The sequence below is a fragment of the Andrographis paniculata genome, unplaced genomic scaffold (assembly GCF_009805555.1).
Source record: "Andrographis paniculata isolate CXL003 unplaced genomic scaffold, ASM980555v1 Contig86END, whole genome shotgun sequence".
Classification (NCBI taxonomy): domain Eukaryota; kingdom Viridiplantae; phylum Streptophyta; class Magnoliopsida; order Lamiales; family Acanthaceae; genus Andrographis; species Andrographis paniculata.
The window spans coordinates 3,454,363-3,478,253 of NW_026137624.1; the positions used below are offsets into that span (position 1 = coordinate 3,454,363).

The 23,891-nt window shown below is 30.9% G+C and overlaps 1 protein-coding gene and 1 long non-coding RNA gene across 2 annotated transcripts; one reads left to right on the forward strand and one right to left on the reverse strand.

Annotated features, from left to right (window-relative positions):
* Positions 1-7,235: 7,235 nt before the first annotated feature.
* Positions 7,236-10,356, forward strand: LOC127242267 (uncharacterized). Its single transcript, XR_007836756.1, has 3 exons — positions 7,236-7,445; positions 8,905-9,029; positions 10,031-10,356. It is a non-coding gene; the product is annotated as an uncharacterized LOC127242267 (long non-coding RNA).
* A 9,023-nt stretch (positions 10,357-19,379) lies between these two features.
* Positions 19,380-22,727, reverse strand: LOC127242402 (U-box domain-containing protein 3). The gene is made up of 2 exons (XM_051261940.1): positions 22,255-22,727; positions 19,380-20,315 (listed from the first exon to the last, which is right to left on the reverse strand). Exons 1-2 carry the CDS (start codon positions 22,554-22,556, stop codon positions 19,466-19,468), a joined length of 1,152 nt encoding a protein of 383 aa, XP_051117897.1. The 5' UTR covers positions 22,557-22,727; the 3' UTR covers positions 19,380-19,465.
* Between the last annotated feature and the right edge of the window lie 1,164 nt (positions 22,728-23,891).

The following is a 23,891-nucleotide window of genomic DNA, read 5'->3' on the forward strand; positions in this document are numbered from 1 at the left end:
AGAAAGAGGAGAAAATGAAATATAATCAATTATATAAATATATATTTTTATATTATACTTTGGTCGGATGAAATGAGGAGAATTGTCCAGTCGGTTCGAAAGGAAAGAGAAGAGGAAGTGTCTGGTCGGATGAGAAGGAAGAGAACCGTCCGGTCAGTTGGCATAAAAATAGGAGAGAATGAAATATAATCAATTATATAAATATATATTTATATATATGTGTGTGCAATCAACCAATTTTTTTTTAAAAAAAATTATCTGTGGCCTACTCGACGTGTGCCTCTTGGTCAGTCGACTAAATCAGGCGGCTAGTCTCCTGTTCCAATAGCAACCGACTGTACGTTTATGCTCCTTCAATAATGATGTTATTTTATATTGTTAAAAAAAACCATCTTAACCGACCGGAAGACTCTCATTTTTTCATCCGCCTAATTCGGTCCGACATTTTTTTTCCCTTTTTGGTCTATTCTCTCATTCTCTCTCATAAAGGTTTATTTATTTAAATGTATATACATAAAAATTACAAATATATTAATTTAGATAAATTTGTCCATAATAGAACTGTTTTATAATGTAAAAAAAAAATTATAAATTACAAATATATTAATTTAGATAAATTTGTACATAATACAATTTTTTTATACAGAAATAAAAAATAAAGTATAATATAAAAGAATATAATTTTATATAATTTCTTTGTTGCCGAGTCGACGGTTCACCTCCATCGACTAAATCAGCCGCCTGGTTTCCTATTTCAATAGCGACCGACTGTACTTTTATACTCCTTCAATAATGGTATAATTTTATATTGTTAAAAAAATCCATCCGAAACGTCCGGAAGGCTGTCCTCTTTTCAACCAACTAATTCGGTGAGGCATTAGATTTTTTTTTTCTTTTCCTTTTTGGTCTATTGTTCACCTCTTGCTTCTTCATATAATGTAATTTCTAAAAAACATTTAGAATTTAACAATAAATTAATTTATATAAATGTATATACAGATAAATTACAAATATATTAATTTAGATAGATTTGTACATAATAGAACTTTTTTATAACGTAAAAAAAAAAAATTATAAATTACAAATATATTAATTTACATAAATTTGTCAACCTTTCTTTTTTTTTTTTAATTCCCTCTCTCATAATGATTTACATTTATATTATATATATAAAAAAAAAAAACTCCATTCCAACCAACCTGACCGGAGTCTTCCCTTCATCCGACCAATTAAGTAAGACTTTTTTTTTCTTTTTTTTTTTCAAAGTTTTTGTAATTATTTTCTTTATTATATTTATATTTAAACTTATACATTTAGATTCATGTCATCAAATTTATAAAATTAAAATTCAAATATAAACAAAAAAAGAAAGTAGTCCTTCAAACGCCAAAAAGAAAAAAAAAATCTAATGTCTGACTGAATTAGTCGGATGAAAAGAGGAGAGTCTTCCGGTCGGTAGGGATGTTATTTTTTTAAAATATAAAATAATATCATTATTGAAGGAGCAGAAACGGATAGTCGATTGCTATTGGAACATGAGACCAGACGTCTGATTTAGATTACTGAGAATGAGGCGGAAGGTCAAGCCCGCCAAAAAGTAATTTTTTTTATTTTATTTTTTATTTAAACTTATATATTTAGATTCATGTCATCAAGTTTTTAATATTCAAATTCAAATTAAAATATATCCATGTATATATCATTACACAATAGCTTATCAAATAATAGAGAGAAAAAATAATATAACACAATGTTTAAAAATATCAATATTATATTATTTGGTAGAAAGGAATAATTTCATTACACTAAATTAAAATAACTAAAGAAAAGTATATTTAAAAAAAAAATTGAAGAAATTAAAATTTATTTTTATTCAAATTCCTTGCTTACACAGTTCTTGACATACCCTGTTTTGCATTAAATGCATATACGTCCTCTATTACTAACCTATAAAAGGCATTATTACCTGTTATCTAACAGTAATTATAACAGTCAGTCTTTACAGTTCTGAAACGTTGTATTAATTTCTACAATTCGTAGCTCACCTAATCCTTAAATTACGCGTCCTCTTCGACTCAACTAACACGTTAGTTATTATCTCATTTTTTCCCTCACGTACAAAGCATGTACAAACTTTACGGCACGAATGGTTTGTTATGAGTACGTTAACTATGTCTCCCGCGTACTTAACTGCCACGAACTACCTAATGTCTGTTAATGAATACAATGTGATCATAGACTTCGATAGTCGACCCTTCTACCACCCTTCCACAACCTTGTCGAAAGTCTAGCTTGAACTATTCAAGTGCAAATATGGAATTTTGTGAAGGTAAGGTGGAGAATTGTGATGGAAATTTTATTTTCTAAAATAATATGTAGGAATTAAAAGAAAATGGGGAGAAAATCAATTTGTTCGAGATACAAAATCGAAAAACTCGTATTATTAAACTAGATAAAAATATAGAGGAGAAGAAATAGAGAAAATAGAGTATGGAATGATTTATTGTATGTATGGTTATGTATGTAAATATACAATGAGATGGAATATTTATAGGGGACGAAAGCTTCTAGAAGCTTGGCAGTTACAACTCTCATAAATAACTACCTCTAAAAATAACTGCTAATAACTATTTATAACTTACTAATAATTACCTATCTTCTAGAGGGTTCTAGGATAAAATACACAAAACAACAAAAAATTAGCTAAATAATAGCGTATGACTTAAATGGGTAGCTTGGAGAGATATATGGTGCATTAAATGTAGCAGCTCCAGGTGCAGAAGACAATAAAATTGGCTGGTGCAGTAAATGCGCCGCTGACCAGCGGCAATAAATGCAGCCGCCGCTGACTAGCTGAATTGAATGCAACCGCCGCTTGCTGCTTTCCGTGCTAATTAAATGTGGCGGCTAGCTGTTAATGTTTCGCCGACTTTTGTGCTGCCGCCACTTCACTCAATTTTATGCATGGCTTTCCGCTTCGCTCAATTTTTTGCGCTCATAAATGCAGAAACCGCTCACGGATTATGATAAGAGGACTGACATCGCTTGCAGCGGAGTTCTCGACTCTAAGTAGGATTCCGAGCGGTGACCGCAAGAGCAGAATCAAGCGGGGGAGCCTTCGTTAGGTAAAAGAGATTTTCTTCAAAGAGCCGCATCCAATGTAGGAAACGGGTGCCGATGTAACATGGAGGGATGAAATGCCTCAGACTCTGGACGAAGAGCGATCAAAATCGAAATGAGATGAAGATGATCAGGGCTGATCTCAGCCTGATCCAACCGATGTCAAATGGGTTGCACTTAAGCAATAAAGTCGTTGACAGATTGTGCTGGTTCCTATATTTGACCATGAAGTGTACTCCAGAGCTAATAATAATGCGCCAAACCAGTAGCATGGAAGTAGACTGCCAAGAAATCCCAAGCTGCTTTAGCGGTTTCAAATTGGGCAAGCTGCTCCTGTATCGCCGAAGTGGATGTATTACACAATCAGGTAAGAATCTAATGATTCTTACTGTCCCAATCCTCCAATTTTTCAATATATGACTCAACAGTTTTAGGGGTAGGTGATAACCCCAAATATTAGCATATTTTTCGATTGAAAAAACAGTGTATTACTTGAATTTTTGTATGAAAACAATCACAATATTTGTTGAGATTATTAACGTTTTTAGTCTTTTTAAGAGATTTTTATGGTCCAGAAAAGCTAAATTTTTAAAGTCAAGCGACGGCGTCTTGGGCTTGGCAAGCGACGCTCTTTCCGCTTGTGCTGGCGCCAACAACCAGACATCCACCGCAGCGAAGGGAGAGTGAACCACTCTAGAAATTCACTAAGTGTTCATCTTTGAGTGGTCTTGCCATTCCGATACCAGCCAGCGATGACAGCATCGCTTGATCTGCGCTGATGCCCTACAGCAATCTAGGCAAGCGAGGAAGGTTTGTGTCCTTACAGTCTAAAGCGAGCGAAGCACCCAGTGAGTTATGGCCGGTGCAACTGCTTCAACAGATTAACCGCCGTCAACCGTCTAACTACCCAATCAGTTCCAACTACCGCTCAACTGCTCTGCAACTGCCGACCTCTTAAATCTATAAATAAGGCCAGACTCATTTTTTTTGTAAAAGAAACACGAATACATGCATTCAAGTGTTCATTTTGTGCAGAGTTTTAGTTTTTTCCGAAAGCTCCAACATTGTAGAAGAGTTCTGTATATAGGAATGGCTAGAGGAGTTGAGATTTTCTCCTCCTCTGGCCACTCACTTTGCTGCTTTCTAGAATAGTTTACTGCTTTGTTTTCTTGCTTTTGTAATGTAGAGTTTTACTTTTTTCTTTAGTAAGTAGGGAAATATCAAGATTTCTCCATTTTCACTTCTATCCAAGAGTCATATTTGTGTCTAAATTTTAGGATTAGAATTCTATTTTGTTGTGGAAAAACAGAGAAGAATAAACTATTTTAGCGTAGTTTCGTGTCGTATTTATTAACATATTATAGGTAGTTCAACGTAGCTAAGTACGCGGGAGCCTTGTCGACCTGCTTAGTTGCTGATCTGAATTCGATTTTGATAAAAGAAAGGTAACTGAAGGTTAAATCCATTAATGAGACAGAGATTAGGACAATTAATGGGGCATAGCTGTGGATCTATTGGGCAACATAATTTCTAGTGACAGTAGCATTTCTTGCTTATAATGTTCTGATTCTGGGCGAAGTCTTGTTGTAAATTCCTTAAGATCAAGTACCAGTGAAGTTGTTTTATGTGTTAATAGTTTTTACGCAGTTACATTCACTTCTTCTGTCGTTACGTGTTATAAATATATGTTTCGATTACTCACCTTCCTCATTCGCTCATTGTATTCATGAGAACCTTGCCATCTAATAACATACAATGCAGACACGGCATTATCTGAACCTCCTCACTGCTCGCCTACTATCATTCACATATCATATATATATAATATTATAGGAGCTCATTGTGGCCTCCGCCACAATGTAAAGCATGAATTTAGAGCAATTTTAAATTTTTTTTTAAAAATTTTTGATTGGTTAAAGCATTGTGAGCCAATATGTTTTAGATTCGTCGTGTAATTTGATTGGTTGAAGTTATTTTGTATTTTTTTTATTGATTGTATAATTTGATTGGTTTAATTATTTTGTATATATATTTTTTTAATTGATGATACAATTTAATTGATTATTGATCATTTCTTTATAAGTTTATTTTCTTCAATATATTTTTAATACATTTAATATATATTTATAGTGTAGGATATTTATGTTATTAATTTATTATTAATTAATATTTATTTTTTAAATATTTCAAATCTAAAAATTATATATAAAATTATCAATTAGTATAAGATTTGAATTAATTATTTTAACATACGTTATTATTTATTTTATATAAATAATATATATTATATTTACATAAATGATTAATTAATATATCTATATTTGAACTCAATGTGGGACCCACCTTTTCAAAAAATATGAATTTCTATTTATTTTGAATTTTGTTTTATTGGCTGTACAATTGGATTGACCATTGCAAATAATAATTTTTATATTTTATTTAAATAATATGTAAGACATATACAATGGTTATTTATATATTTTTCTTTCTTTTTAATTGTTGTATATATATATATATAAATGATACTATATTAAATTATTTATTTCATATTATACACAAAATCATATGTGATGTAATTGTATCTTCACTTATTTCTAATTACTTTTTGTATTGCAAAAAATGTATTTAGAATTAATAATTATTTTTTAAATACGTGCTATATTAAAAAAATAAAAATATGTGTATGTAAGTGTAGTATATAAGTTAATTAATATTAACTAATTTGAGCTTATCCAATATTATATACATAATTGAAATTGTATATAACAAATTATTATTATTATGATTATGCATTTATTCATATTTAAAAAATTATTTATAATTATATATTGGTAAAATTGTAATAAAAAAAAATTAATTGTATAGTATAATAGCAATTATTATTATTATTTTTTAATTGTATATTTCTTTAAGCCAACTATCTATATAATGAAGTGAATCTCCTAACTGAGAACCACATAAACCCCGCCATGAATGATATCTCCGGCAAAGAAAAATCAGAAATTGTTTATGTCAAATGAACACCCGGCCAGCTTCAGGAGAGCCTTCCGGCGAGGAAACGGAAGTCGGCAAGCATGAAATCTGCGTTCCGGAATCTAAACTCTAAGAATATCGTAACGGCACCGACCATAGCAAGACGTAGTCCTTTAATGCGTTCTTCTCGAGCTTATGTTGGTGGTGGCAACCTCTCAATGATGGTATAAATTGGCGCTGTGGTCGACGGAGAAGCGGCGAAGAACGGTGGTCGTTAGAATTCTTCTTCTGGAATGTAGTCTCGGCCATCAGAAAGAATATAACTATATTTTTTTTGTATATTTCAAGTTATTTGTTTCTTAAAATAAGTACTTCTGTCATTTATTTAATGAAAATATTTAAATGCAGACCTAATGCATTTGCTATATTGGAGGGATAGATTTTGAATTATGAATGTTAGGATTAAAATTAATTATTAGTTAAAAAAGTTTTTATTAGTAAGCTTTTTAATTTTTATATTTTAAAATTTAAAAATTGAAAATCTATATAAAAAAATTAATTTAAATTTTAACAACACTTTATCTAAAAATTTTATAGTAACATATAATAACACGCATTAGAGTTTTGGTAAATAGTAAGTTTGCACATTTGTTTTAAAATCATTTTAAAAGTACCTGTACTTCTAGATTTTTACTTTTTTTTTTCAACTTCTTTTTTATTTTTTTATAATATAATATTTTTGTTTTGTTCACTACCAAAAAATTGCCCATTTGTAACGAAATCTCATTCGCAACAATTTCTTCGTTACAAAAGTTATTTTTTATTTCTGATATTTTCGTAACAAATAGTTCTTCTAAGTTTGGTCAACTTTTTTACTTTTGTTGGGGTATATTTTTCGATACAACTACAATAATTTTAATTTTAAATTTTAAAATAATATTATACATATACATATATCATATATATATATATAATATTAAATATTAATATATACAAACTGAAATTAAAATAATTGTTCATTTATAATTAAAATTACTTTATACAATTAAAAATTAAAATAAAAATAAAAATTAAAACTAGGACCTAGACTCTCCCCATCCATTTCTTCATCTTCATCTGTTCGTTCTTCTTCTTCATTTTGTCCTGTTCTTTCTTTTTTCTTTTTTTTTTTCTTCTTCTTCCCGTACTTCCTCCTCCTCCTCCTTTTTAAGTTATCAGTGCCACGCCCTTGAACCGTGCGCGGCCTCCGGCTTCCTCGCAATCGACCGTGCTCCGCCGCCCGTTCCTTGACTCATCGACCACGAGCCACCACTGCCCACCGACGCTCTCAACCGCCAGCTCTAGTTCTTTCCGTAAGTTTGAATTTGTTTATTTCGTGAGTTTTGTGTTTTTTTGACTAGTTAGGCTTTTCCTTATACAAATATTGTTCATATTGTTATATTTATGGAGCTTAATGTGATTTACAGAAGCATTTTTAGGATTCGATTTAGTTGTTTCTTTTTCCTTTTTTCAAACGAATTTTTATACTATTGTAAGAAAAAATTGGCGTTGGGGCAGAAGAATATTATCAAATTTGGGCATAATTTTTAAAAAATACAGTATTTGGCAGAATTTTTAATAATACTCTGTAATTTTGGGTAGAATGTTTAAAACATAAACTTTGGGCAAATTATTTTTGGTTATCAGCCTTTTACCTAATTTTGCAATTAATTTTAGAATTTGTTCTTCCTGATGGGGATCTTGTGAATGTAATTTATTCTTTCTTTATCTTTGCAATTTTGTTTAGGTGATATTGATAGAGTTCTATTTCAAGTGTCTATTGTGACAATGTTTAATAAGTTTGCAGACGTTGGTTGTTATGTGACTGTTAAACTTTTTCAGCCTATTGTGCTGTAAATGAATTCTATGAAATTTCCCTACTTGAAATTTGTTAAGGACCTAGCATCTCAGTAAGTTATTTTGCATAGTTCTCATATTCTCCTTATCCATATTAGTGTATAAGTTGCTATGGTTTCCTAAACTATTTATTGTTCATTAAAATATATTCTCTAAAGGCTTTTTACAAGTAATCATTCGTTGGTTTGAAATATGTGGTTAATGTTATGTTTAAAATCTTGCACTTTGTTGACAGAGTGTCTAATTTAGAATCTTGAAGCTTTGAGTTAAGAATGTGAGATTTTTATTTTTGTTGCTAATGAGGATCTTAAGTGACAATAGAGTTAGGAAACACAAGCACACCTTCTTGATTTTGGCTTAGCATTTAAGAAATTTGTCTCTCTTGGATGTATTTATAAGTATTCAAGACATTTTTATACTGACTTTTGTGGCTTCTCCTAATGGATGTGGCTTTTGGTTGTTAGAATTGTTAAATTTCTTTATACAAAGCACATGAACTAAACCAAATTTATTACTCTATATTGGAATTGGAAAATCAGTTTGTATTTTAATCTACTGAATCAAACAAATTTTTTGCAATACATTTAGATTGTCAACCAGATTTGGACTGATAAATTGCAATAATATTCAGTTCATTTTCAAATTGGAATTATATGAATTTAGATTGGAACGATATTTGATGAAAATAGAACTTCAACCTTCTTGTCATTCCATTCCATAAGCTAAATCATTTAGAGTGTGGGATTATGGGAAAGTGCATGAAAGGACAATTTATAGCAACATACATAATTGCATATTAAACAACATGAAATGAGTTTTTTGTGTAATTGTCATGACTCGTGATTACATTGCCCTCCATTTGCTTCAAATAAGTGCCATTGTTAACCTGGATGGATGGCCATTGAACTACTTCAGGTTTAATCCATTGAGTGATGCAACAGTTTATGGTACTTCTTTTGATGGACCAATCAGCTGTACTAACTAACTTAGAGACTGGAATTTCACAAACACTGGCAAACCTTAATCCCAATGGGTGGCAGGTACATCAAGTACTATATTGGAGACAAAAATGGGAATATTGGTTATAGATTTTGTTTCTTGTTAATATAAATTTTACTTCTGGATAAAATCATTGCTACACTTTGTTTTACACAGTAATTGGAAATTTCATGTAATGCATTCTTTTGGACTTCTATAGATGTGTATATCCTGTCACATCTCTCTTCTAGACTAATGTTTAATAATTCTTAGATTATTTCCGTTTTGTATGTTCAGGGTGGACACTCGATCCAATAATTTTGTATGTTTAATGATTCTTAGATTATTTCTGTTTTGTTGAGGTGAAGGATCCAAACATTACTACAATCAGACCCTGTAAATAATCTACATCCACAATATGATATTTTGGCTTATAGTAGTTCCAGGTTTGTCCAATTAATTGATCGCATTGTTGTCCTTGTGAAAAATTCATTTTTTTGTGTACATGTATATTCATTGTTATTTCATTTGTACCAGTACAGTAACTCAGGCAGAACAATGTGCCTTGAAAATTATTGTGTAAATAATTTTTTTTTTCTTTTTTGGTCGTGTAAATAATGTTGTTGCCTTTAGTCTAGTTAGTTAGATGAAAAAACTATGAATTGAGCTCCTTATAAGTTGTTTGTGTGTGTGTTTTGGGACAACGAATGTCGAATGTGGTGATACACAACATAATATACTAACGTGTGAACCTACATGTGAAATGTTTATTTTTTAGGAAATTATTTAACTTTTGAAAATATATGAAACGGATCATCATGTCTCAGTTTCACTTTAGGTATCGCATGGGATATACAAACTTGAGATTTTTAGCGAGTTATTATTTGATTTATAGCAGATTTTCTTTCAAATATGGTTGGAGGCAAATGATGTCGAAGTGATCATTTGCGGGATGTGTGGTGGTTTTGTGTTGGGTGCTGTAATTTATGTTTATATCTATTTTTTTTTTTTACTATAATCACTTTTCAGCTGCTTGTTAATTCTACTGCAACACTATTTTCAGATTTATCTTCATCGAGAGGCTGCAGGAAACAATCCACTAAAATCATCAAGGGAGGAAGAAAATGATAGTTTTGTGTGAGAAAGGTGTGTACTTGGTACCAATGAGAGATAGTTATATTCCTAGACAATACATACTTGGTGCAACTGATGGTGATAGATTTGATGTTGCATTTTTATATTTTGTAATGTCGTCAACTGATGACAATATAGATTTTATGTATCATTTTTACATTTTGTAATATTATTTTGCAATTTTTTCTCGTATCGTACATATTTTACGATTCTGATATTGATTATTTTGTTATTAGTGAAAAATAAGAATACTCTTTTTTGTTGCGACATTGTGGTTGTTACAAATACCGATACAAAAAATATGAATATCGTTTAAAATAATTTTCTGACAATCAACTTATTGTAACAAAATTTATACTGTAACAAAAGCCGTTACATATGCATGCATATTTATTGTAACGATTCTTTTATTACGAAAAGCGTCCGCTACAAATAAATCAAAAATACATTGTTACCGTTACAAAAATCGTTACAACAAAATTTCTCACGTGTTTTATAATTGCGTTGACCGGCCACTTTTTGTCACGGAAAATATCGAAACAGAGACTTTTTGTAACTCAAGTATATGCACCGGTCAAAATTGGTACAAAATCGTTACAAATAGCTTTTTATAACAAAAAATGCTCATTTGTAACGGTTTTCTAACCACTACAAATGAGCATTTTTTTTGTAGTGGTTGTTGAAAATATTTAATATGATTTTATCATTTTAGTATGTAGGTATGTATTTTGGTTGAATGGAAAACAATCAAACACTTGTGGTTTGAATGATTAATGAAATATTTTATAGTACAATAAATTTGTTGATATAATATTTTTTTTAAAAAAAATTACAAATTTAACATTGATAATGTAAAAATAAAAATAATTGTGTTGTTTAATTTGAAATTATTGTGTATTACAAATTAAACAAACATACTAATAATATTTTTATTTGTTGAATTGAAAGTTTAAATATATTTAAATTGAATTTTATATTGTATGCTTGAATAAAAATTCATGGACTTTTAATAATATATTAAAAAAATTAAAGTTTTAATAGTATATCTTTTTGAATAACATCACATAATTTTGATGAATAATTAAAATATATAATGGGAATAAATAATAAATATTAATAATTATGTGATGAATAATTAAAATATATAATGAGAATAAATTATAAATATTAATATAATACTTCTATGTAATAAGTTATTTTTCCTTAAATATCATTGTATAAATATATTTTTAAGAATCAAATATAAACATTAAAATTATATTTTTAACATTATTATTATATTTTTAACATTATTATAGTAGATCACTTGCAACTATTATCAGTAAAAATTATATTTAAAAAATTACACAAATTATATATATCACTTTGTTTTTGCATAATATTTGTAAATTAGTGATTTTATAATTATTGATGGATTATTAAAAAAGGTTATATTCACTTCATATTAATGTTTAAAAGTATGTTGCTAAAAAAAAAATGTATGAATAGTAAATTAGCTATATATTGACGATGATAGTGTAAGAATATTTTTAAGTTTTAACGTATAGTATAATTGCTAAAAACAAATTGATAAATTAATTTTGAACGATTGGTATATCGAAGTATTAATTTAAAATTTAAATATAAATTCATATATAAAATTAATATTGTCTCCGTCTCATAAGAAGAGTATCATGAATTTTTTGTAGATTTATATTTGAATATTAATATGTAGTATAAATAACAAATATATCCCATGACTAGGTATCCATTTGTTTTTTGCACGTAATTTTAAAAATATTAGTATTATATTGAGATGTAGTAGGAATAAAGTAGAAATGACTAAAATAATTTTATTAGTATTGTGTGATATAAAGGTAATGATATTTGTGTAATATATTATAAGTTGTAAGGATATTTGTAATGTTAGGTAGAATAGTTCACCAACCGCTCATCTTTACTTACTTCTCTTTAAACTCTGTATTAGTTAATTCTTTGGCTCGCTTGCGAGTGAGCCAATTTTACTGCTTTTCGCTGCGCGTTAGTTGTGCTAAATTTTTTATTTAAAATTTGCAATTTAAAATCTTTGTGTTCGACCTGAAAACTCACCAGTAAAAAGAGTATAAATAATTGTGATAATGCAATTTAGGGTCTACAAATTCATTTTCACCATCTATATCTGAAAATATCTAATAATACACATTTCACTTAAGAAACTCATAAGAAATTCCCTGTTTTTTTAACTTCTAAAACCAAATTTTTGCGTATCAGTAGGCGCAACTTCTCCGATGTGAAGGGGAGCAACGAGAACAATTATATCCCCTGTAACTATCCGCCATAATTTTCTGCATATCAAAAAAAAATTCATGGATTGCGCCTACAAATTGTAATCATCTCCGGACAAAATAATATTTATCGGAACATGAACATCCATCTTTTCCACACCAAAGAAGAAAAAAATAACCGATAACAAATAATATCGTCCAAAATCGAATCAACAGAAGCACAGACAAAAAAACCAAATCGAATGTGGAACAAAGAAAATAAGACGATCACGGAATAATGCTCAGATGGAAAAACTGAATATACTATCAATGAGGAAACCGAATTCCGAGAACGCCGGTGCAAAAATCTCTGGCAACTGCCGCCGTACGCACCCTCACGCATCGGCGAGGCGTTTGGCCGAAAAGTTTCGTCAGGCGTGTGACACACGTTGTGCCGCCGTTGGCCGAGATCTTTCGGGTGTCGTCCGGTCTCGCGGAGGCGCACCCAATGGTGGTGGCGGTGACGGCCGGAAATGAGCGAAAAGGTTGAATATGAAACGGGCAGTGTTTTCAATATGTACGTGATAAATCAGAGCTTTGATACCATATTAGAATAATCGGAATAATTAAATTTCTCAAAAATAATAATTAGGGTACATCGTCATATATATACATAGGGTTATGGGCCCGGGTATATATACAAACATATATATACAATATAATATCTACAGTATATATCAACACTGCTGATGTATAATAGGTGGACATTTTATAACGAGAAATATGACAGAAATAGTAGCTCAGAATAATTTGAGTCATTCGCTTTTGAACACACTATCAATCCAAGGGTAGAGAATTATACTCAAATGATAATGGATGTTGGAGGGCCCGTATTTGAGTCATGTGTGGGGCATGATGAAGAATCTAACCCCGAAAATAATGAAATGTATAATCTTTTTAAACAACCGATAAGCAAGAATTAAACAAACAAAAATAGTAAAAATAATTGTTGAACTAAGACGGGTGAGTATTATTTTCTCTCAAAATTATTTAAATAAAAATTCAAATCAATACTCCATTTAAAATTAATTTTAAGAATACATTATAAGATATTATGATTTTATACTTTGTTATTTTTTTAGTTGTTTTCCTTTTTTATAAAATAAAATAAAAAAAATCATCTTTTATTTAATTTTATATATCTTTCATAAAAATATTCTAATTTTCTACACTGATTATCACATTTAACAACCTTTTTTCACCCAAAATACAAACACACAAACAAATACAAAGCACTATATTATTTGATTTTTTTTTTTTTTTTTTCTCAATTCTTGCATATGCAATATCATATATTTTCATGGTTTTCTCATGCAAGGAATTTTGCAGTAGTTGTTCATGACAACTGCGGTGGAACCAAGATACACTGCTACGAGCGTGAGCGTAAATTTTATAAGTAATTTATCCCTTTTAGCTTAGGTAAATATGGAATTTTAGGTATTGCGTAATAAATAAGTAATTAAAAAGTGTATTAATAAAAATAATTATGATTTAATAAAAATAATTATAAATTAAAATTAAGATAACTAAATAATTTAATTAAAACTAAAAAAAAAAATTATAAATTGAGAATTTTAAAATGTGATTAAAAATATAAGTATATTTTGAAAAATGATAAATTATGTGGAACGAACAAAAATAGAAATAGTGAACAAATTAAATAGGACGGAGGGAGGAATAAATTACAACAACATTAATTACTATATATTATGACTATCTATATTATACATATATGCATATATATGTATATTTTGGAATAAAAGTAGTACAATTTTTCATTAGAAAAAAAAAATAAAATAAAACAAAAAACTCAACACTTAGGGGGTGTATCCAATTTTGATTATGTAGAATTTTGTTAAATTTTTAAAATTTGAGTATATTCAATCAAAATTTTTAAAAGTACGAAGGTATTTAATTTAGACTTTAAAGTCTTTTAAAATTTTGAAGTATTTAACATTTCATAAACTTTTAAATTCTATAGACTTTATTAAATTTTGATGAAAATTTATAAAAAAATTGTATAATATAAAATCTCTCTTGATAGAATAGAGAATTTGATGGATTTTTAAAATTATTATTATTATTATTATTATTATTATTATTATTATTGTTATTATTGTTGTTGTTGTTGTTATTGTTGTTATTGTATACGCGATAAACAATATGGTAATATTTATTAATATTATTATAATTTTTAATAATAATAATAATTTCAAATTAAAATATATTAACGAATTATTATTAATATTTTTAAAAATATATATATTTTTATATTATAAATATAATATTTAAAAAATATTATTATCATAATAAATATATATTATTGTGTCGTCTTTTTATTTCAATTATCGAATACAATATATTGTCATTCTAATGTCGTTCTCCCTTTTTAATTACCAAATACACTATATTGTGATATCATATCGGTGAGATATTTATATATTTATATTTTTTTTTATTAAAATGCAAGTTTATATTTATTTACTTTCTTTATTTTAATTTTTTTTTCAGAAATTGTAAATTATGTTTTGTACTTTATTTATATAGATATTTATTTTTTTTATGTAAAACATTATATAAATAATAATAATAACTAATAGAAATATAAAAATAATTTGATATATTGAATGATAATATAATCCTAAAAATTATATAATTAAAAATATTAATATACAATAATATAGTAGTGTCATATATGTTATAATATTTTTACATTATTAATAATTATATATTATTTATTTATTAATTTTATTTTATAAAAATATAATAATATATATTATATTTATAAAATTTGTATTTAATATATTTATATAATTATATATATAAATAAATAATTATTTTTCAATCTTACTAAATTCATATAAATTTATAAAGAATTCAATAAAATTCATTTTTAGGGTGTGTTTGTTTGGGGGATTGGATTGGATTGGATTTACACTATTCATCCAATTTTTTTTTCCCTAAAAACATCAAATCAAACACTTATTTTTTATTTTTATATTATACTAAAAATCAATTTTACATTCAAAACATCACATCAACACTTATTTATATCACATCATACAACTATTCAAATTCAAAATTTTTACTATTCAAATCCCAACTCAAAATCCAAACCCTTAAACAAACACACCCGTTGATGTATTTTTTCAACAAACAAAAAGTAAATTCAAAGATATGGAAAATATCTTTAAACTTGATTAATTAGTGCCTGGGATTAGAAATCTCTAAACACTGTATGGTACATAAGAAAATTAACTGGAAAATAAAATGCAGGAAATATTAAAGTGGTGATCCCCAAATCCGACTTTGCTTTGTTGAAGTTGATTGAAGATGTCTGAAGAAGAAAAATCTAAAACCGTCGCCCGAACGGTTGCAACTTCTCTTTTTCAACCATCTGCTAACCTTTCTCCTGCTGACACGTGCCCCCAACCGACCACACGATCATTCTCATTTACTCTCAACAGTATCCGCCTCTTTGGACCGACCGCAGACCCTCCGCTCTTTTGGCCCGAACGCAACTCTTCCATCTTGTTGGTCCGACTACTAACCTCCCGACTTGCAGACCACCCGACTTGTTTGGTCCAGCCGCAAACGTCCCGACTTAAAGACCATCCGACCTGTTTGGTCCAGCCGCAAACGTCCCGACTTAAAGACTATCCGACCTGTTCGTCTAGCCGCAAACGTCCCGACTTAAAAACCATCCGACTTGTTGGTCTAGCCGCAAACGTCCCGACTAAGAGACCATCCGACTTGTTGGTCCAGTCGCAGACCTCCCGACCTGAGGACCTCCCGACTTGTCCCGACCTGAGGACTTTCCGACCTGCGGACTTCCCGACTTGAGGACCTCCCGACCTGCGGACTTTCCGTCCTGATGACTTTCCGTCTTGAGGACCTCCCGACCTAAGGACCTCCCGACCTGAGGACCTCCCGACCTGAGGACTTCCCGACCTGAGGACTTTCCAACCTGTGGACTTCTCGACCTGAGGATCTCCCGACCTGAGGACTTCCCGACCTAAGAACTTCCCGACCTGAGGACCTCCCGACCTGAGGACTTCCCGACCTGAGGACTTTCCATCCTGAGGACTTTCCAACCTGCGGACTTCCCGACCTGAGGACCTCCCGACCTGAGAACTTCCCGACCTAAGAACTTCCCGACCTGAGGACCTCCCAACCTGAGGACTTTCCGACCTGAGGACCTCCCGACCTGAGGACCTTCCGACCTTCTATTTTCTTAGAAATATATCTTTTTTACCTGAGTTTCCCATGGTGCCCATCGGCCAGTTCGATCAACTCGATTGCTAGGCCCATTTTTCATTTTACCTTGGACGTTTTAACCTAATTCTATATTTCATACGTAACAAAACTCAACTATCTGGATTTAAAAAATGGACATACTTTTTAAAATCCAAAAAAATCAATTGAAATTCAATTGAATACACCCTTAAATGTTTATATTATTATTATTTTTATTTATTTCAAACATTTATATATATATATGTATATACATATATTTATAAATAAATAAAAATAATTCAATGGAATAGGAGTGAGAGGTAGAGATGGCAATGGACAGGGGTAGACCGAGATCGAACTCGGATCCTACCCATTTATTTGGGATTGGGTTCAATTGTTTGGGTATTGGGTCCGGTATGAGTCGAGTTTTTAATAGAATTTTTAAGGTCAGGTCGGTCCACTGTTTAATAACAGACTCTACTCGACTCGGACCTGATTAATTAAAATAATAAATTTCACTATTAATTCTTCTATTTTTAATTTATATTTTTAGTTTTTATCATTAAGGGTGGTGGTGGTGGTGGCAGCTGTGGCTGAAGCATCAAGGCCGGATTAGTGAAGATTTATTTTTGTTGTATATATATTTTTAATTTATTTATTTTTAAATAAATAGATATTTTTTAGGTAAGTCGAGTCAAATTTGTGTTGAAATTTTTTTGAATTTGATGGATCTGGCGGATACATCATGAGTAGGATCCGAGTACATACGGATCCGAATACATTAAGATCTGGATAGGGTCTTGGATCCGGTAATATACATATGGGTAGGGTCTTGGGTTCATCTATACTCGACCCATACTTTTTCCATTGTCATCCCTAGTGAGATTCATTATTCAGAATTCATAATTTTTGTATTGCATCTTTGTAAGCTTAAGAATACATTTCTTTAGTCGTCATTATAAAAAAATAATATATTTGTAACAGAATTCCGTTTCTAAAGTTCACGTAGCTAACGTAATTCCGTTCCTAATTCCGTCTCTAATGTCATTAGTAACGAAAACAGTAGATTTAGAAACAAAAAAAATTTTGTTACAAAAATAATTTTTTTTTTTTTTTTTTTTTATAGTGAATGTCCGATAATTCTTCCAGCTAACGTAATTCCGTTCCTAATTCCGTCTCTAATGTCATTAGTAACGAAAACAGTAGATTTAGAAACAAAAAAAATTTTGTTACAAAAATAATTTTTTTTTTTTTTTTTTTTATAGTGAATGTCCGATAATTCTTCCAATGATTTGCTATTATAATTTATAGCAGTTATAACATTCTAGGATTTATGTTCATGAATTGTTGACGTTGAATCCATCACTCTTGCAACTTTTTTTTTTTATTTTTTTTTTTTTTTAAATATTGATTATTATTCTCTATATAAGGTTTTGCAGTCTTATTGAATATAAATTATTTTATTTGCATGACCACTTGACATCTTATTGCTGCAAATATATATATAATAACACTAGCAAATAATTTATATTATTAAAATTTGATAACATTAATCTTTTTCAACAATAATTAAATTATAAAAATTTCAAACACAATGAAATTTATCAAATTTATAATGATGTTTTTTGTGACTTCATGACTGAATCCAAAATTTTTGTTTCTATAGCATCCGTAGCTTGGTTTTATATTTATATATATATATATATATATTTATTTATTTATTAGGTTTGGAAAGTGGTGCGAAACTCATCTAATTTTCTTTTGTCCGACAGCTGCTGACATGCTATAGTTTTTTTATTTTTTTATTTAAATTCGAAAAGTTCAGGGATCTTGTGCACAGTTGTGCACACGAACCTGTAATTATAATTATTTGATATTTATTTATATTATAATTTAATAATATATATATAATATATATGTCATTTTGTAGAAAATAATTTTTTTTATAATACAAATAAATAAAAATTCAAATATATATATATTGGGTACATTATAAATTCATAATATGGTCATATAATATAAATTTTATCAATTAAATTTAATACACATTTATATTATTTTATTCATTGTCCATCAAATCAATACTCATCAAAACTCTCAAAACTCCAACCAAATTCAAACACAAAAACAAAACAACAAAATTCGAACTTATCCCAAAATTCAAATAAAAACAAAACTTAAATCTAAATTCCTCCAAACCCCTATCAAGAAACACACGTAGTTCTATGAAGTCCAATATGGATAAATGTAAACATCATTGTTACTGTTTTTAAAGCAAGCTAAGTCTTAAGCATATTCTTTTAATTGCTTTATAACAATTTTTGAATTGATATAACATCTAGCTATTGTAAAAGTAGTTTCTTTATTTATTATTATTATTATTATATTGAAAGTAAAATAATCATTGAATGAAATTAAATAATAAAAATAAATAAATAAAGTTAACAACTCTGAGAGAAATAAATTTTGAACATGCAGGTGCAGCAGCGATTGGATCCATAAAATGCAGTGCAGTGCAGCCACAAACAATTAAAAGCTTTCATGAAATATAATCCCAATAATCTTTCTGTCGTCACTTTACAAAAACAATCCCATAATACACACACACAAAACCGACCTAAAAAAGCTTACTAGTCACACGGTACCCCCCTGTAAAAGCCCTGGACTAGCATTTCATATTATTACTATTGCTATGATTATATATATCGTTTTCCTTTATTCTTGATTTGATTTGATTTGATTTCATATATATATATATGAACAATATATCGGTGTTGATTCAATCGAACCATATGGACAGAGAAAGAGAGACAGAGATAGAGATTTTACTTGGATGGAACTTCAGACCCGGTGGGGGTGGAGGTAGGGGTGGGGGTGGGGGTGCAAACCAGGGCTCTTTGCTGCAGGTGTCTCAAGCTCTGTTCCATGCTGACTCGCACCATATCCGAAAGCATCTGCTTCGCGTTCTGCTCGTCACCATCGATCCGCGATATGATGTTGCACACAATGTTCTCCAGAGTGTCCGCCTGCAGATCCGATCTTGGACAAGGGCTGTCCCTCAGCAGCCGCAGCAACGTCTGCGCATTCGACTGGCACTTGGCTGTTCCCAGAACCGTCAGCTCCAGGAGCCCCGGGATGACGCCCTCTTTAAGGATCGGCTCTCTGTATTTGGACCGGTCGCTTCGGCACATTGTCAGCAGTGCTCCCACAGCATGTTCGCGGCTTTGAAGTGATCCGCCCTCCAGTGCTTCTACCACGGCCAGAATCCCGCCTTGTTCGGATGTCAGAACCATTCTCCCTTCGTCGAAGCTGACCAGGGATTCAATCAGGGCAGTGCATTTCTCGACTGTTTTGGAGGATTTCTTGCAGGATTTGAGTAGACTGATTAAGGGGGGGATGGGCTTGGATTGAAGGATTAGGCTGACGTTGTCTGGATGAGTCGATAAGTTGTATAGAGCCATTACGGAGTCGAATTTAGCTTGGGATCCTCCCTGGCTTAGGATATCGACAAGGTGAGGGATTGCGCCGGAAGCACTGATAATTGGCTTGTTGGTTGGGGATGCAGACAGAGTGATCAAAGCTGCAGCTGCATGCTCTTGCAAGGTTGAATTATCTGACTGAAGGAAACGAATGATCGGCTTCAACGCACCTGTTTGGATTATGTTTATCTTGTTCCTGCAACATGCAAAGGATGGAACTTATTGACAGGAAATATAAAATAAAACTATAGCAAAATCAAATAGCCAAATCAGATGCACAAGGTATGTTCTTGGAGAGAGAATTGATATTATTTGATAACACTATACTCCCAAGATATCATAATTTCATTAGATAAATCATTCGATTGATGTGGAATAAATCACAAATAAAAGATGATAGATTCGATCAACAACAGTCACAAATCTAGAGTAGAGGTAATGTTAAACCCAGATCTAGAAACCAATGAATATGTAAACTTGATGCTAGAGGAAAACTAAAGAACACAACATCCATCTTTTTATAGTTTGCTGATTTCACATCATGCCTTGTGGCTGTGTAGAAATGTACGTAGATGCATTACAGACACACACGGGCATAAACGAAGGGTTGATTGCTAAGTATAAGAACATTTAAACTGGTAAAAAATACTTGTTGCATTGTATTTTTATGCAAAACAAGCAAAGCAAATATTAGATGTCATTGTGGTCACTACGTTCCCTAGTGGCATAATCCAAGTTTAAAATCTCTACCTATCAGCTATGAAAAATTCACAACTTTAACAGTGGAATGGTTAGAAACCTTGTAGTGAGAGTACTCACACTTATAGTGATGTCCATGAAATCTAACAAGTAATCAAATAAATCAAGAAAATTAACTATTACTTTGAATTAGATCGATATTTGTCAAAAAAACAATAAACTAATAGAAACTGGAGTGATGCTCATATATTGTGCTAATTCTTCAAAAACTTGACTTACTAACTGTCCTTATTGGTGTTTAATGTTAGCAAGGCCAGAAATTATAGAAGAAAGATCCCTTTAGAGTGGAATACCAAAAGTTCAAATTGCTTTTTCCTCAATCAATATTTAAGTATTGGCAGATAAAAAGAATAGAATATCTTCTAGGAAAAGAAAACAGACCTAATCCATCCATGTGATTACTTCACAAGCACGACTAGGAAAAGGAGTTAAGATGGGCCAAAGAGTATTAAAAAAAAAAAAAAAAAAAAAGAAAAGGAAAGATTAGGAAAACGATGCAAAAAGAAAAGAGAAAGCAACACGTGAAAACTAATTTCTTTTATTTTTTTAAAAAAAAAATAAAAATCAGTCACAGTAGAAATTATATTCGCTTAGGAGAAAACTATGCTTGGAAATGGCAAATGGAGGAGGACGAGATCTTCTTATACAGAATTTTTCTAACAAAAGAAGGTTAGATATTCTACTTTAGCCAATTATTTCGTTTCTATATGTTCTTTGATCTCATCCATTTGCAGATTCGCTCATACAGTTTTTATATGTAAAGTTCGCAGCCTCATACTATAATGAAATTTGTGAATGACATAAATTAAGGATCTAAACAGAGAGAATAATTGCGTAATGATGCATTGCAGAAATTGAACAAACCTAAACCTTCTTCGGAAATTGAAACCTAATTATTTGGAATGGCGTATCAAAAATAGACAATAATCAAATCTAGTAATACTTTGTTTGAAGGATGATTCCGTGGTTTTATATATCCAAATAATTACAGGATCCAAGGAAAACAAAGTAGTAAAATAAACGAGAGTGGCCCCAGCAATAAGATTAGAATAACAGAGTACCTAATACGGAATCGAACTTTCATATGAGGAATTGAGGATTGCTAAAGGAAGAAAAACGAAGTATCTTAAAAGCAATCTTAGCTTCAATTTGGAAAAATTTCAACAAAAATCATCACCGCGAAACTGGCGAATTGCATCAATTTCTATCTCTGAGGACCAAAAATTCGCTGTATGAATCCAGAAGCATTTCGATTTCGATTTCGATTTCAATTTCAAATTTGCAGCAAAAATAAGCTGAGAGAGAAACATCATCAGTCGTGAGCAACCACACAGACAAAAGCAATCAAAGAAGAGACGATTTTCAAGCAAGCTTACGTTTCATCTTTAACCGCGAGGTTAAGCAGCGCGGCAAGCGCGGCTTCGTTTGCCTCCGCGGAGTCGCAGAGGAGCATTTCCGCCAGCGGCTCGACCGCACCGCAGAAATGACGCCGGTACCTCTGCGAAGTCTTCGTCAGACGCCGGATATTCTTCGCCGCCTGCAACCTCGAATCCAGATCGTCCGATCGCAGAAGCAACATCGTCTCATCGACGGTGGATGAACACGCAGCACTCGAAGCACGCGGCGTAGATTCCACCGCCTCGTCACCACTTCCGCCGAAACTCCCTTCTATCCCCATTTCCAAGCTCCGGTTACCTCTGTGACAGTGAAACGGAGAAGAATCTGAGGAAGATCGAGAGAACGGTGGGTAAATCGCATGGGAGAAAACGTAAGGCTGTGGGGCGGAGCTGTGGCGTCAAGCAACAGTTATACAGTTACCCGCCAGAGAGGGGGTTGGATGGGTGGGTTGTTGGGGGTGGGGGGGTATGGGGGCCTGGGCGGCGCGGGGGCTCAACGGCATTTTTCTGTGTAGGCCTGCCTGCTTTTGTTAGTTAGAATTTGGGGTTTTATGTGGACCCCACCTACGGGGTGGGTGGCCTGGGGTTGGGTTATTTGTCGGTAATCTAAATTATGAATCAATTGCATTTATCTGACGCCCTAATTGGCTTTAGTGTGTGTATAAATCTATTTATATTAATATTGGCGTCTGTATATTTCATCGAAAAATAAAATTTCAATTCAGAAATCTACAAAAATAACACAACAAATAAAAATAACTTTATGTTAAGATGGACGGAGTATATATTTAATAGGGTAAATTTTATTTTATTTTTTCCTAATTTACCTTTTTTATTATTATAATTATATAATTGGAGCTAAAATAATCTAATAAGGGAAAAATTTTGGCACATTTGTGTTGAAGATACCTGAGTAGCACCCGCAAAGACCGATTGAAAGTACTTGTTCGCCAAGCAAACGTCACTTAGAGAACATGTGAAATATTTTTTTAAAATTAATGTACCGGTCGATGTGTGAATTATTATTATTTTTTTGCTAAACTGCACAAAATCCACTTGTGATTTCATGAAATTGCTTCAAATCCTCCATATTTTTAAAATTGCGTCAAATTCCCTCGTGGTTTCATAAACTTTACGTCCAACCCCCTCAGCGGTCCTTATTTAACGGTATTTGACCTAAATGCGCTCAAATTGCAAATAAATTTTAGAATCTCAATTTTTAAACAACTAAAATTAAAAATATATTTATTTTTTTTATATATTTAGCCCAAAAAAATAGTAAAAATAAACTCTTAAAACTTAAAAAAAATAACTATTTTTGAGTATATTTACTATTTTTTTAGGGTAAATATAAAAAAATAAATATATTTATAATTTTAGGGGTTTATAAATTGAGATTCTAAAATTTATTCACAGTTTGAGCGCATTTAGGTTAAATACCGTTAAATAAAGATCACTGAGGGGGTTAGACGCAAAGTTTATGAAACCACGAGGGAGTTTGACGCAGTTTTAAAAGCATGGAGATTTGGTGCAATTTCATGAAACAATGGGTGGATTTTGTACAATTTAGCCGAATTTTTTTTAATACATTAACTTTTTTTAAAAAAAATAAAAAC

Coding starts and splice junctions, on each gene's coding strand:
- LOC127242402 (XM_051261940.1), bottom strand. CDS start 22,556: ATGGGGATAGAAGGGAGTTTCGGCGGAAGTGGTGACGAGGCGGTGGAA. Junction 20,316..22,254: donor CTCGCGGTTAAAGATGAAAC/GTAAGCTTGCTT, acceptor TGCATGTTGCAG/GAACAAGATAAACATAATCC.